The sequence below is a fragment of the Cimex lectularius genome, unplaced genomic scaffold, assembly GCF_000648675.2.
Source record: "Cimex lectularius strain Harlan isolate CLEC.00 unplaced genomic scaffold, Clec_2.1 scaffold179, whole genome shotgun sequence".
Lineage (NCBI taxonomy): Eukaryota > Metazoa > Arthropoda > Insecta > Hemiptera > Cimicidae > Cimex > Cimex lectularius.
In genome coordinates, this window is record NW_019392757.1 from 971,937 (window position 1) to 986,401 (window position 14,465).

Sequence of the window (14,465 nt, forward strand, 5' to 3'; positions counted from 1 at the left end):
TAATGTTTAAAAGTTCAACTTATACTGAACATGCTTGAGTTGAAAATCAAACAGCCCGTCGTGTTCTTACCGTTTTTGTCAGGATAACGACTATTAGGAAGTCATTTTTGTAAATCAACGTATGAATGAAAATTTCATATATATATATATATATATATATATATATATATAAATTTGAATCTAGACACTTAAGGATAAGTGAACAATTAATAATATTTTAGGGTCAGAGGGCAAACACCGTCTGACCATCGTGAGATAGATACGGCAGTTCCTGCGCCAAGTGAATTTATGTAAGTACAGGACAACATTGACAATATTTGGGTTTTGCTAATTATTGTTTTTTTAAATTGATTTTTTAGATTAACCTTACCTCCTCCCAAGCTTGAAACTCAGGATGTAGGTACTGACAACAGGTAAGTTACTTTCTTAAATTATTTATTAAAATGTTGGTGATCGTTTGTAATAATTTATAATGGTATTTTTCTCCAAGGTACACAACTTTCAAATCCGATGCAACAAACTGTACCGATATGGGCTTGTATGTTATAGAAATATAAACATATCAGATTTCAAGTTTGTAATTTACTATTAAAAATTTTTTAATTTAGGGGGGATTTACTCCAACATTCTACACCGTCTGCAGGTGGTACAAGGTAAGTTTTTTTAAATTATAATAAATTGTGAAACATGTAATTGTATTGCAGTGTTAGGAATCAGACTCCTCCTCCTACAGTCGATGAATTGACACCTACATTGGATATTAGGTAAACCTTGAAAAAAGCCTCAGCCTAATTATTGTTTAATTAATCTGATTAGAATGTTTTCATTAGAAAAAAGGAAATACTGGTATCGCCGGGTGAGCCCCAACATCAAAATTCCTTTTTTAATAGGTAAGTTAAATTCATTAAATTCAGTGCCACTCTCAACACGACACACAAGAATGACACATCTACGCGGAAAACAAACCCTTTGAGCCCTGAAGATGATCTCTATAAAGAAACCTAAACGTTGGCACGATTAAGAAATTTTTTTTCTAAAACCCACGTCACACCAGCCCGCATCTCACAATCTCCCAATAATCATTAAATAACGGTCACTAAACACCACACGTTAAATTCATTTAAAAATTATATTTCCTTTATCACATTTTACATAAATTATAGCGAACTTTGTTTCACTTGAGATGTTTATGGGTTTTTTTTGTACAGCTCCAACAACGTACAACATGGCAGCAGTCAGAACAAATTGAACACTTTTTCCAGCAGGTAAAAGAACGAACTTACTACATTATTATTTCTAGTTTTTTGAAATAATGCGCTTCTTACAGCACAAACAGATCTTGGCAAAACGAGTCACAGCAACTCCGGCTCTCTTCTTTTTCGAGGTAATTAGTTTTATTTTGAATTTAATAATATGTATTTGCTGAAAAATCTCCCAGTTCGAAGCAGTATCAACAGAATGGTGTCCAGCAACCTTTGCATATCATAAGGTAGACTTGAAAAAATATATTAGTAATTTTAATTTTAATTTTCAATTTTTTTAGTTTTACACAGGGCCAAATGTCTCATCAAGAGACCCCGTTACTATTTACGTACGCAATCACAATACATTATTTATAATGCTTCTTATAAAGCTGACCAAATGTATTGTTTTTTTTGTTGTGAAAAATATTTCACAGCATTGAAAATATTTTAAATTAGAAATCCCTGAAACAAAAACAAAAGAAGCAACTCTACATATTTAAAGAATATTTTTATAAGAGTTAATTGAACAACTAAAAATATAAAACAAGCAAATTGAACGGACATGGCATCAATAATTTTTAGACATGCTTGAGAAAATTTTTTATCCAGTAGAGCAATGTTTTATAATAATATTTAATATACTGCATTTTGTTCAATTCTGGGATCAAATTTCTATTCATTTATTATTATTATTATTGTTGTTGTTGTTGTTGTTACAGTCTAAACAAAATTAAGCTAGAAAACCCACATCATTTGCAGTTTTCACAATTGGATAGCAGGTAACTGTTATTTTGTGATTTTACTTTATTTAAACTATTAAAAACTACTTTCAGCTTAAAAGTCATTATATGTTTTAATATATAGAAAACAATGTTGTTTATGTTATAAAGTTTTTGTTCTTTGGCAACTTAATATGTAATTTTTTCTGAACTTTTTGGTGATACTTTGCGGCTATAACTTTTTTCGCAGTAGGTTAAGTCTAAGGTAATCTACCATCAACGCACTTCACGCACATGAGAAATGGTAAATACTGCTAAGCATTTTAACGATAATTTTGAAAATGCTAAAAGTAAATTTAAAAAAATACTTCTGAAAATGAAATTCATGCTGAGGAATGAAGTTCTTAAGTGTGTCAGGCATCCATGAACATTTAATTAATACCTATGTCATTTATAGTGATTTCTATATAAATTACAAAGGATGTTTTTTCATTTACAGTCAAATAAAGCAAGAAAGTTCACACCACTTGCATCTGTCACCTTATCAAAACAGGTTTGCAAACAATTTTTAATTTGATAGTTACCTAGTTATTATAATTATTTGTTAATAAATTACAGTATTCTTTTTTTAAAAATTTGGCGTAATTTTTCTATAGTCATTATGGTCATAGATAAATATTTATTAATTTCCAGTAAACGCTATTTATTTATATATATATTAGATTCTCCACAAAAAAAATTATATTTCCACGTATATAACTTAATAATAAACACTCAATCATATCAATGATAAGTTTAAAGTTGTAAATTCGTATTTATTTCCATAGTTATTTCTTTGTTACTCATTATCTATCTATCAAGCGATCTCTCTCTCACTCTCTCTCTCTCTCACTCTCTCTCTGTCTCTCTCTCCCTCTCCCTCTCCCTCTCACTCACCCTCTCTTTCTCTGAGTCTCTTCCTTAGCTCTATAAATCTATCCATCTCTTCTCCTACTCAGTCTTCTCCCAGAGCTCTCTCTCTCTCCCTCTCTCTCCCTCCCTCTCTCTCTCACTCACTCTCTCTCTCTCTCTGCCTCCCTCCCTCCCTCCCTCACTCCCTCCCGCACCTCCAACTCACTCACACTCTCCCTCTCCCTCTCCATCTCCTTCTTCCTCACCCTTCCCCACTCCCCCTCATCTTATCTTCTCTCTATTTCTCTCGCTATTCTTCTCCCTCTCTCCTTCCCTGTTTCTCAGTCTATCTTTATCTCTATATCCTTTTCTGCTCTGTCTATTTCTATCTACTACCTATTTTACTCGATCTGTCTACACTCCATTCTCCTCCTCTTTCTATTTATCTATCTATACATTTTTCTATCTAACGATGATCATTAATGATTTTTGACAACATTTCTTACTGGCTCTGTATTGACCAGACCGTGTCCTTTGTAATACAAAACACTTAATCGTTTGATGGATTATATATCCTAGTTATTTTGACTTTTAGCAGTAGGAATGCTCAACAGTTGCGCAAATTTCAAGGATATCAACAAGATCTACCGTATCAAAGCGGCCAAAATTCGTATTTCATCAGGTGCGTTTTGCTCACCTACTTTCTTTTAAATTTATTTAGTTATTATTTATATTTATTTTTTAAGTAAACGATCTTATTTGGCAGGAACGCTCACAAGCGGCCCGCCCTGTTGCCCAATCCTCCAGTCGAGCAGAGGGTCGATTTCGTCTCCCTTGAAAACGCCAACCTAAGCGTGCCGCCACCCCAGCTTTTGATCCCTCTACCAGGGATGCAGTATCCTGCGGTGCCGACGAGAGGGCGGACGCCCGCGAAAAGGGGACGCGGCAGCAGGGGTGGCCGCGGAAGAAATACATCCAGAGTCGTCGACACCATCGTTATCGATAGTGACGACGACAAAAGGTCATAACCATTAAATAAACATTAAAAATGAAAGAAAAAGAAAAATTGAATTACTTGTTATCCAAATTTCTCAACTGATTTACAGCCCACCGAAAAAAGGAAAAGGGTCGAGAGGAAGATACTCCAAAAGGTACTTAAATGTATTACTAAATATTTATAAACAAAAATTCCTACATTTCTTAATTGCTAGTCATTTATGCTAAGAAACTTTTTTATCAGACAAATCCGAGACTCCCAGTCCAATTTAAGGGGACACAACTATGTATATTACACTGATAAGAAGTAAGCTGATTTTTTCGATATACTTGTGTAGTTTATAACAGTTTAGTTTACACAAAGTTCATTGGATTTGACTAATTCTGTTATATGCTATGTATTATGATTTAATGAATGCATATAATGTCACCTAAATGTTATATTTTTAAGTTTCACCCGGCCTAATCCACCCAGTTATCAGGAGGCAACTCGGCGAAGCTCTGCTTACATGTTAGTTAAAAAGAAATAACAACAGATTTATTATTTACTTAATATAAACTGCTTAAAATATGCTTTTAGGCAAAATGAAACACCAGATTACCTTAAACTTTTATCAGCAGCTCCTCCCGAAGAAAGGTTAGTACTTCTTCTTCTTTTAATCCAAGAGCTACTTAGTTTTCCTTTTTTATAGTTTTACTTACTTTTACTTTATTAAATTTGTCTAATCAAACAAATTACCTATTTTAGCAGCATTTCAAAATGAAGCCAGGGTAAGTACAACTGAAGACGAATTTTCCAGCAGTGTTAAACGATTCGAAATTATATTCCATTTTATTTTCACGTTTGACTTTATCATAAAATGAAAATTACAACAAATAAGTACAAATATACCTAAAAGATTTATAGAATAGTAGAATGGTTGGTTCGCTTTATTTGACTTTCATCATTTTTTTAAATAATCTACAAAAATACACGACTGATAAACAAAGACCATTTAAATATTGTAATAGTATAATTATCCAGAAATAGCACTAAATATTAGTGCTAAGATGATTCAGGACCACCAAGGTCCACAATGCATCACTCAAAAATTTAATATCTTACTCGCAAACTAGTTCGCATTGATTTGTAGAAATTCGTCGATTTGAATCGCTTGCTTCAACTTTAGGTTAACTTAGGTTAGGTTTTAAATATAAAAATATTCATTTGATCAGTATTACATGAAACTTACTTATAATTATTACAGCATATTATTTGTTTTCTTATTTATATTCAAATAGCGAAATATCCCCAAAAAACAACATCAAGATCAGGAAAACATGACTAAAGTAAGCTTTTCAAAATAATCGACCCATTGAATAAGAAACATACATGCCAACAACAAAAAGTGTTCCATAGAAATTCTAAAAACTTGATGAATCGAAGATACATTTATTGTTAGTAAAAGAAATGAAAACTACATCAAGGTCAATCAGTCATTCAAACACGAAGAAAAAATAACTGGTGGCAAGTAAATATAAATTAACAAACTAGAATATACAACAACTCTATTCAGATCAACAGGCAAACTAGTAAACCAAATCTCTTTAACCAAAAAATTATCCTCTACAAAGAAATTAAACTACAATCCTACATACACTCTATGTACAGAATTTATCAAAACGAAAATCTCACACATTAAAAAAGTAATAAAAGAGTTACAAACAGAGAATAACTAACCAACTAGTGTAATGTCACCTATTTGAAGTATAACAATCAATGAACATATAAAATACTTGTGATACTTAAATACTTTATAAAAAAAATATTTTTGCTTTATATAACTTGTTTAGCGATATATAACAGATTGCTTTAAAATTACATTGGTTATAATAAATTAACAAGAAAATGAAGACATAATGAAGAAAGAAATGGAGAAAATAAAACAAGAAGATTTTTCTATTTTGAAGCTTTATGGAAACGAGAGTAAAGATGAATGCACTAACATAAAAAGTTATACTTTATTTTGTAAATTCTTTCAAATAATTTGAGCAAAGATATTTTTCGAATACACATATTTTTTTTACTCTTACACAGTTCCTCAATAAGCTCTCTGCGTAATAATGTTAACTCATCAGTAGTGATGTCTGACTCCTTCTATATCGTTAAAAAGCCATAAATTATAACCCAGAGAAAACGATAAAACCTAAATTGAGTCTGAATTTTAAACACATTGCTGCTGGGTTTAAATCAGAATTATAATCAAGGCTTAAAATGTTAAAAATTCACGGAGTCAGACTAGCAAAACTCAGTACTGCTAACAAAAATTGATATTTTTTCTTGACATGAAGAATCAAGCGTGCAAGATTTTGCGCAATCAAGAGAGTTAGAAAAGGTAAATGAATTTACACAATTTTTTGTTACTTTCAGTTTATTTATATAGGCAACTAATTTGGTTCAAAATGAAAATAGATCATGTTAAATTTAGCATCAAATGTATTAATTAATTTAATTATCGTTAATGATTTTTAGCATGGCTGCAAGAAGTGGTACAAACACGGCTGATTTCTTGTACGTATTCATGGATTATTTTCTATTACTTAATATATTTTTACGTTTCATGTACAAACAAACAATAACAACGTGTACTTGATTATGTATAAGAACTCAATAATTTGGCTATTAATTATACTATAGCGTTATAGTTATTTGTAAGTTATTAATGTCCCTTTTGTCTACAGTAAATTTGGAAGACTAGGATCAAGTTTGGATTATAAGTAAGTTATGAAGTGAAATTTAAATCTTATATATACACGACCTTACTTTAAATATAAAACTAATTATAATTCAAATAATTATTTTTCAAACCAAGAGACAGTTGAATATATTAATAATAGTAATATTCATTGTAACAGAAATTTAAGCTTTTATGAACAATGTAGGCAATTTAGAAATATTACAGATCAGCTTTTTCTTCATGCTATAATATAATAAAATAAATCGTCTAAAATTGTATATAATATGTAGGAAAACAATTTAAAATATTTTTAAAAAAGCATGTTTATGAACATAAAGAACCGGATCTAGCTTAGCACATAGCCTTGGTGGAACTTCAATTTATGTATCCATGTGCAATCAGTACAATAGATTATACTCCGTTTGTCCAAAATGTATTTATATGTATTTGAGAATTACTTTTTGCTTAGCTTTTTTATCTTTAACAGATGCTTTTGTAAAATTATTTTTATTTTATTATTGCCGAGTATTGCTTCTTTAAAAATTCTATATTTTGCGATGATTGATTTTTTCGTAACTTAATGTTTTCTTAAACGAGTTAAAGAATTAAACGAGTTAAACAAATGGATCACTCCTTCCCCTTAACACTTCAACCTTTAATAACAATATAATTAATAGTCAAACTTGTTTTAAGGGACTCCAAGCCAAGCAGAGGGCGGCTGAACAGGTAATACTTTACGTATTTTAGCAAAAAGTATTCCCAATAATAAGTTTTACTATGAAATTCAGGACAAGAGGTGCGTTTCGTCTACAAATGGAAGCAAGGTGATTATTTAGAAATGTGTACATTTTTTTATTTATTGCTTTTTAAGATAATCTTAAAATAATTTATCCTAGATCAAATATAAATATAGAACCGCAGTAAGTCTTAAAAATTGTTATTTACCACTGGAAAATACTATTGTTTGTTTCATACAAGGTTTTCCGGGTCAACAATAACTCCGGGGATTCCAACTTTTAGGTAAGGATTGCAATAATTTCTTTATTTGTTTAATAAACTTTTCTAATTAGAATTTTTTGTCGGTTTCAAGCTCAAACTTAATTGAAATTCCTACACAACACTCGGAGTCGAGTTCGAGGTTAGAACCAAAGCCATAATTTTAATTACTTCTCTACAAGTCAGGTTTACCCTTTCAGCAACACGATTTTATTAGGCTTTTGCTGAACGACTTCCTATTAATAACAAAATTAGTTAAGTTAGTTAATAAGCAGAGTGGGAGGAATAGTGATAATGAAATAGGTAGTATAGAGGGATGGTTATGTATTTATAAATATATTATGATATAAACATAATAAGAAATAGTGGAGAGAGAAAGAGAGAAAGAGAGAGACGGAGAGAGAGAGAGGGGGGGATTGATCGCATTTTATTTAGCCAAACAACACTTGATCTCCTGAAACTCTCTTAAATCCAACGTGGGTTATAATTTATCATATAAATTTGATGCCTTAAAAAATTAAATAATATGCTTTATGTAGCTATAAAAATTATCGATGAGGCTCGTATGGTAAATTGCACTGTGATTACAGAAAATATCATTTACAATCGGATTGCAAACTAAAACACAATAAAAACCCAATAATATCAAACAAATAATAGAGAGAAAGATTACAATTGCAATTAAAGAGAATGAAGAAAAAGCATGACGAACTAGATTAATTGTAAGTAAAATAAGTAATGTATTCCACTTTTCATAACATTTGAAGTAATTATTTTTGAGGTTTACTTTGAATGTATTAATTTTTTCCGTTTGTTTAATTTCTTTTAGTAATTTATTAAACGATTCAGCAATATCAGTAAGAAAAGAGTTTTTATATGATTTGTTCCGCATATTATATTGGTATGCTTACATTTTGTGCATTTTATTCCTAGTTTCCGATTAATAACTTAGTAAATCTACATCTATTTTAAGTTAATTATTGAGTTAAATAATTAACCATAGATACACATTAACGGTGTGCTGTTTTAAAATTGTTAATACAATCTATTTTAGTTCTAACGTCCCAAGCGGCCGAAGAGGATCTTGTGAAAAACTGTTAGTAAAAATCATTATTGAAAGCATGAACATATTAATTAACTTTTGTCACCAAAAACTTTCAGATTGAATATGGATAAAATCAAACATGAGGAACTGTGAGTAACATTCAACTAAATTGTAACGTTTAATTTGTACCTTTGTACAAAAATTTATTATTTGAATTTTTTTACCTTTCTAATGTAGTCAGAATTTCTGTGGACAAAGAGTTTTTTTTTTTTTTTTTTTTTTTTTTTCAGGCTACCTTCAGACAAAATAAAACAAGAAAAGATGTAAGTTTGTATATTATATTTTTGTTTAATAAAATTTCGAAATATACAATGAAGAATAATAATATAGTAATAAAAAAAATTAAATCCAACTTCTTTGATTTAGGTTGTCAATTAAAGAAATTAAGAAAGAAAATGTGTATGTATTTATAATTTAAAACAGTTTTATTTATTTTAGAATCTAAACTTTGCATTTATCTTTTGCAGTCTGTCAGCGGACAAGAAGCTAGAGAAATTGTAAGTACAGTAATGACAAGATAAATAAATCTCATGTATAGATGTCAGACAAACATTGAGGGGAGGGAGAAGAAAAGTTATAACCCATAAATGTGTGGTGATTAATGACCGTTAGTCGATGATAACTTAGTAATGAGTTATTCTGAAGATGATTTCAATAAAGATCGAAACGTTGGCACGATAAAGAAAATGTTTTTCTAAAACCTACGTCACACCAGACCGCATCTCACGATCTCCGAAAAATCATAGCACATAAATTTCGACAGCCATTTCAAGTGGGGAACGGACAGGGATACCCACGTGAAACTGTCTGACTCATTGTTGTGCTCAATCTTGTTTTATGGATACAAAGGCCACCCTGCAGCCCGAAAAACGGGCCTGCAGAAGTACGATATCTTCAACTAAAAAGGCTTTCGAGCGGACTCAAGCGCGTTTAGAACAAGCCCTTTGCCCAGCCTGTGCTACTAGCTCGATGTGCTGCTAGTAAAATCCCCCTAAAATCGGAGAGAACTTCTTAGCATCAGCTATGCGGCAGGGTTCTGGGCAAACAGAAACATCAGGTTTCGGGTGCGATCCTCAGTTACCAGTATTACAACAGAATATTCGAGTGACTTCAGTATAGGGCGCAACCCCTAGGAATTCGCTTACGACAAGACTTAGGGGATGTCACTGGGAATTGTACTCGAGCTGGGCAACCGGCACCCGGGGTGCTCCGAGCAGTACTCGTACGGAACGATTTTCCTTTATTAGCCATATTTTTAATCGGTAAGTTCTTGAAACTTAGATAGAGGTTGGCCGGTCTTCACTCTTGTCTTTATAGACGGTCTAAGACGGGCGAGAGTGCCCTCGGAAGACCTGACCTGCAGAACAATGGTCATCCACACCCAATTATCGATAGGCCCTGCGAGGAAAACCCACGAACACTTACTTTTGGGCCAAAGCCCGTGTATGAGAATGGCATTTAGAGCAAAGTTGCTTGTGTGATGATGTGTCTCACTTAATTGAAGCGTCGTTGGCTCAATACAAAGAGCGCGTACGAATGCATTTAGTACATCTTCATCCCTCAATTAGGTTAATTATTTAATAGGTGAAAATGGTTATGGAGTAATATTTAGCACCAGTAATAGTAGTATTACACCCTAACTAAATGAATGGTATACACATAAAAAATAATGTATGTAAGAATGCGAATGGATTTGGATTTAGGAACTATTGCGTTGTGGCTGAAATGACCTAGATGTTCATAGCCCCTTGAGCCCAAACTCCGTGGCTAAATGGATAAGACCGAGATCCGACCCCCGACTGCCAAAATGCAGGAAGGATGATTCTCTTGGCCAACCGGTAATTTATTGGAAACTAAAAAACCTGGAATTATTGGTGGACAGGTTCAATTCTTGCATGCGTATACGTATGTACACGCATGCCCAGGTGTGAGATATATATAACTCTTTAATCAGTTATCTAACATTCAATTTGATGATGGCAGCATTTGTTCCTTTTACTTTTATAATTTTGTATATGATAAATATATTGTTTTAGATTGGATACGTTCTTTATAAAAAGAGAAGTCACGTAAGTTAAAACTGAACTTTAAACTTAAGATAAATTATTAACTATAAATTTTTGCTTTTCTACAGTTCACCTACGGAGATGAACCTAGTAGAACAGATAAATACGTAAGTTGTATAATTGTTTTAGTTATTAATTTTTCATGGCTTGACTGATTTAAAAAAAGTTCTTTTATAAGCGACTTACCCGAATTAAGAGAAATGACCGACTTGTGAGTATTATTAAAATTTAATGTAATTTTTTTATACTTTGTGTTATTGTTATTATACAGGCACACCCTTGATTTAAACACCCAGACTTCTCGTAAACAGTAAGTGGTATAAGTAAATTTGCATACGTTATCTCATTGAATTTGTTTTTTAGAATTGACCATGGATGCTCGTCTTCAAGTTTAAGGTACTAGAATTCAAGTTTAATTTGCACAGTATAAACTGCAACTAATGGCATGAACATTTACTATAAATATTTTCAAATCCCTGCAAAATGTGTAAATACATGTATTTTTTTACAGATTTCTACCTATTAAAATAAAAGTGGAGCCTCAAAGCGAGTAAGTAGAAATTTACGAATCGTTTAAATATATATACAAATTTCTTGTTAGAACCAGAGTTTCGAATAATCATACTTTCCGTTAAAATGCATGCTCAATGCACGTGCATAGCTTATCGACCGAACGACAGAACTCTTTGAGAAATTAAAAAAAAATAATGATAGTTATTCGGTGGATTGTGATGGATGTGTGGTACTTCTTTACCTTTTTGCTTCTGACCTGCAGGAAAAAGCGCGAATTTCAAATTAATCACTTTTCCAACGGTTTTGACGAAAATTTGGGTTGCAGCTTTGACTCCGCTCTCAACCAGTGGTTCATCGACAACCAAGTGGCCAGTCCAAAACAACCAGAAAGTGAACGGGAAGACCAGGACAAAACGCCAAAATGGGACATCGACTGAAATCGTGATGAAGGTTTCGGTTGCATCACTAAATCGTAAAGTTCCTAAGATTTGTTGTCGCATTATTATTATTATTGCTACAGTTGTAAAAGGTATACTATAAGATCTAAACAAGAAGGGCGATTACATAAACCAGTTTGCTTGTATGCTTTGAGTTAATTTTTATATATTTATAAGTAAATATTACATAAAGGTATAGTTTTGTACCTTTCAATTTGGTTTAATTAAATATTACATACTTATAGTTTTTGTGATGTTATATTTATATTTTATACAATAGCTTTTGATATGATGGTGACCATTTATATACTACCATACATAGCATTTTATAATATTTTATTGTCAATTATATATTATTTCCTATTATACAACATTGGTAATTCATAAATATATATTAACTTAAACAAATATTTTAAAAACAAACATTAATTGTGCTCAGAAGGATGACAGTAATAATTATTATAAAACACAAATGGTTTATATTTTACATATTAATAATATCATTAAAAGTGTATCGTTACATGTAAAAGAAATAATAAAAAAAAGAAATAATAGTAAAAAAAACTATCTGAATATATATTTTTTGAAATTATTTTATTTTGATCCTACACAATGGTGCACGTATCGTTAAGTTACAACAGAAAGATTGTGACCAAAAACTGTTATATCACAAATGTGATTACAAAATGTTTTTTTCACACTGTCACAGCACTACCAGTAATGTCAGCGCTGCACCCGGAGGATTTGTGGGTTTTTGTGATGGGAATGTGTAGAGAAAGTTTGGGCAGTAGGATTAGGATTGATCGAGGGGATAGTTCGTAACTTTTGGAGTGGGGAACGAATCAATTCTTTGACAAAAGAATATCGAGGTCGTTGTGGATTGTGCTGTCCATCACTCCATCCCCTCGATCCATCCTAATCCTACTGCCCAAACATTCTCTACACATTCCCATCACGAGAACCCGCAAATCCTCCGAGTGCAGCGCTGACATTACTAGTAGTGCTGTGACAGTGTGAAAAAACATTTTGTAATCACTTTGTAATGTAACAGTGGTGCAATGGGTTTGATGGGTTTTCAGGATAAGGTAATATGGAGGTCGAAAACGTTTAAGTTTATAAACCATGCCCGGGAGCCAGAACTTATCAAAAGCCTGTAGCACCCAAGCAATACCCCTTAATCAGTAGCAGAGGATATAGTGTCGACAACTCTGAAATCTTGTTGGATCGTGAAATGATGAGGACGGAAACAGAATTGATGAGAAGGAATTCTATGAGTATCGTGGCTTATGGTATTAAGCGTTTAAAAAAACAACCTTTCATGTATTTTGAACATAGAAGGAAGAAGGATGATGGGCCAGTAAAAAAGATATTTATTTATTTTTGGTAGATGGATTCAATCTTTAAACGCTGTAATTGCGATTATGACAAAATGTAAATAAAGCATTGGTTAGGAAATTCATTCAGTTATGATTTAACAGATGAAGTAAATATTAATAATTTAGATGTACGTGATGTAAAATTATTTAAATTGCTCGTATGATACGATTATGTAGTGTTTATTAGTGCTTTATTTTTACCTAACAGTGTATACAAATAGGCAATTATACACATTGGACGACCACATGAGATCGCATTTTTGATAAAGAAAACGATCGTTTTATATTTTATCGTTGATGGTATTATTTACTATTATCTTATAAACAAATTGTATAAACATATTTCTATTACTCAAATTTAACATTTCTTTTTAAATTAATTACAGGCTATAATGAAGCATTATTGTGATGTAGGGCAGGGGTGATACATTGGAAAAAAACAATAATTTATGGACCGGATAGGGACGGAAATACAAATATCAATAATCAATATGTCGCTCATAATTTATCGTTCAGCCAAACATCGTTCTTTCGAAAAGGATTATGCAAGTACAAAGATTTAATTTAATTAATTAAAAGGTACTCCTTGGGTCATTTTAAAAGGGCATGATCAATTTCTGAACATGAAGATCAAGGAATTCAATGGTTCTAACAAAAGTTCAATCTTTCGAAAATTAATTACTGTAATGTTTATGACCAAAGTCTAAAGACCATTGTACCAAGAATGACGAGAAACTATTTTATCTTGTTTTAAATATATTAAAATTACTTAAAAAGAATAATTAATTGTCTTAACAGCCACTGAGTTAAAACCTCCTCACATCATGTCAATTTTGTCCTGTATGCATTTTTCATTATTTGCCAAATTGTAGATGGATAATTTCCAATAAAATTATCCACATTAAAAAGTTACATATATACCATTCGACCCTTCATTTATCTTTTTTTTACGAATTACTGATTTTGTTCAGCCCCATCAAAAACACCCTCCCGTAAGACAATCACTATTTCACCCCCTTCACAATAATACTTTACGAGTACCAATATAGCAGTCTGATACATATATAGATCAATGAGTCTCTCTCACTCTCTCTCTCTCTCTCTCTCTCTCTCTCTCTCTCTCTCTCTCTCTCTCTCTCTCTCTCTCTCTCTCTCTCTCTCTCTCNATATAAAACAAATACCTTGCACAGTCACGTTTCACTGAGCCGATCAAAAGGATTGTTGTTGTTGAGTCTGATAGATAAATATAACCTATACCAACGCTGCAATGTTAAGGTGTATGTGTAATGTTATAGTCCTTGTAAATGGCACATGTCAAATTGTGCGCTAGTTTGCTTAACAGTGTCTATAACCACGTCCCGAAGGAGGTTGTAGTTTTTATAATTATGCGATGAGACATCTTCCA

The 14,465-nt window shown here is 31.9% G+C and overlaps 1 protein-coding gene across 1 annotated transcript in view; it reads left to right on the forward strand.

The window, feature by feature from the left end:
• Positions 1-12,051, forward strand: part of LOC106673291 — a 29,739-nt gene extending 17,688 nt beyond the window's left edge. Inside the window, exons 17-51 of the mRNA XM_024227340.1 lie at positions 222-290; positions 360-413; positions 491-538; positions 609-653; positions 705-764; positions 831-890; positions 1,209-1,265; positions 1,328-1,384; positions 1,964-2,023; positions 2,463-2,516; positions 3,450-3,536; positions 3,621-3,875; positions 3,961-4,005; positions 4,095-4,157; positions 4,302-4,361; positions 4,431-4,487; positions 6,363-6,401; positions 6,572-6,607; positions 7,261-7,293; positions 7,356-7,391; positions 7,464-7,487; positions 7,546-7,587; positions 7,658-7,705; positions 8,618-8,659; positions 8,725-8,757; positions 8,899-8,931; positions 9,035-9,067; positions 9,136-9,165; positions 10,705-10,737; positions 10,803-10,841; positions 10,913-10,945; positions 11,006-11,044; positions 11,098-11,130; positions 11,246-11,284; positions 11,573-12,051. Of these exons, the coding sequence (XP_024083108.1) occupies positions 222-290; positions 360-413; positions 491-538; positions 609-653; positions 705-764; positions 831-890; positions 1,209-1,265; positions 1,328-1,384; positions 1,964-2,023; positions 2,463-2,516; positions 3,450-3,536; positions 3,621-3,875; positions 3,961-4,005; positions 4,095-4,157; positions 4,302-4,361; positions 4,431-4,487; positions 6,363-6,401; positions 6,572-6,607; positions 7,261-7,293; positions 7,356-7,391; positions 7,464-7,487; positions 7,546-7,587; positions 7,658-7,705; positions 8,618-8,659; positions 8,725-8,757; positions 8,899-8,931; positions 9,035-9,067; positions 9,136-9,165; positions 10,705-10,737; positions 10,803-10,841; positions 10,913-10,945; positions 11,006-11,044; positions 11,098-11,130; positions 11,246-11,284; positions 11,573-11,684 (1,888 nt within the window). The 3' untranslated portion in view covers positions 11,685-12,051. The remainder of the gene's footprint in view (positions 1-221; positions 291-359; positions 414-490; positions 539-608; positions 654-704; positions 765-830; positions 891-1,208; positions 1,266-1,327; positions 1,385-1,963; positions 2,024-2,462; positions 2,517-3,449; positions 3,537-3,620; positions 3,876-3,960; positions 4,006-4,094; positions 4,158-4,301; positions 4,362-4,430; positions 4,488-6,362; positions 6,402-6,571; positions 6,608-7,260; positions 7,294-7,355; positions 7,392-7,463; positions 7,488-7,545; positions 7,588-7,657; positions 7,706-8,617; positions 8,660-8,724; positions 8,758-8,898; positions 8,932-9,034; positions 9,068-9,135; positions 9,166-10,704; positions 10,738-10,802; positions 10,842-10,912; positions 10,946-11,005; positions 11,045-11,097; positions 11,131-11,245; positions 11,285-11,572) is intronic.
• The last annotated feature ends 2,414 nt before the right edge of the window (positions 12,052-14,465 follow it).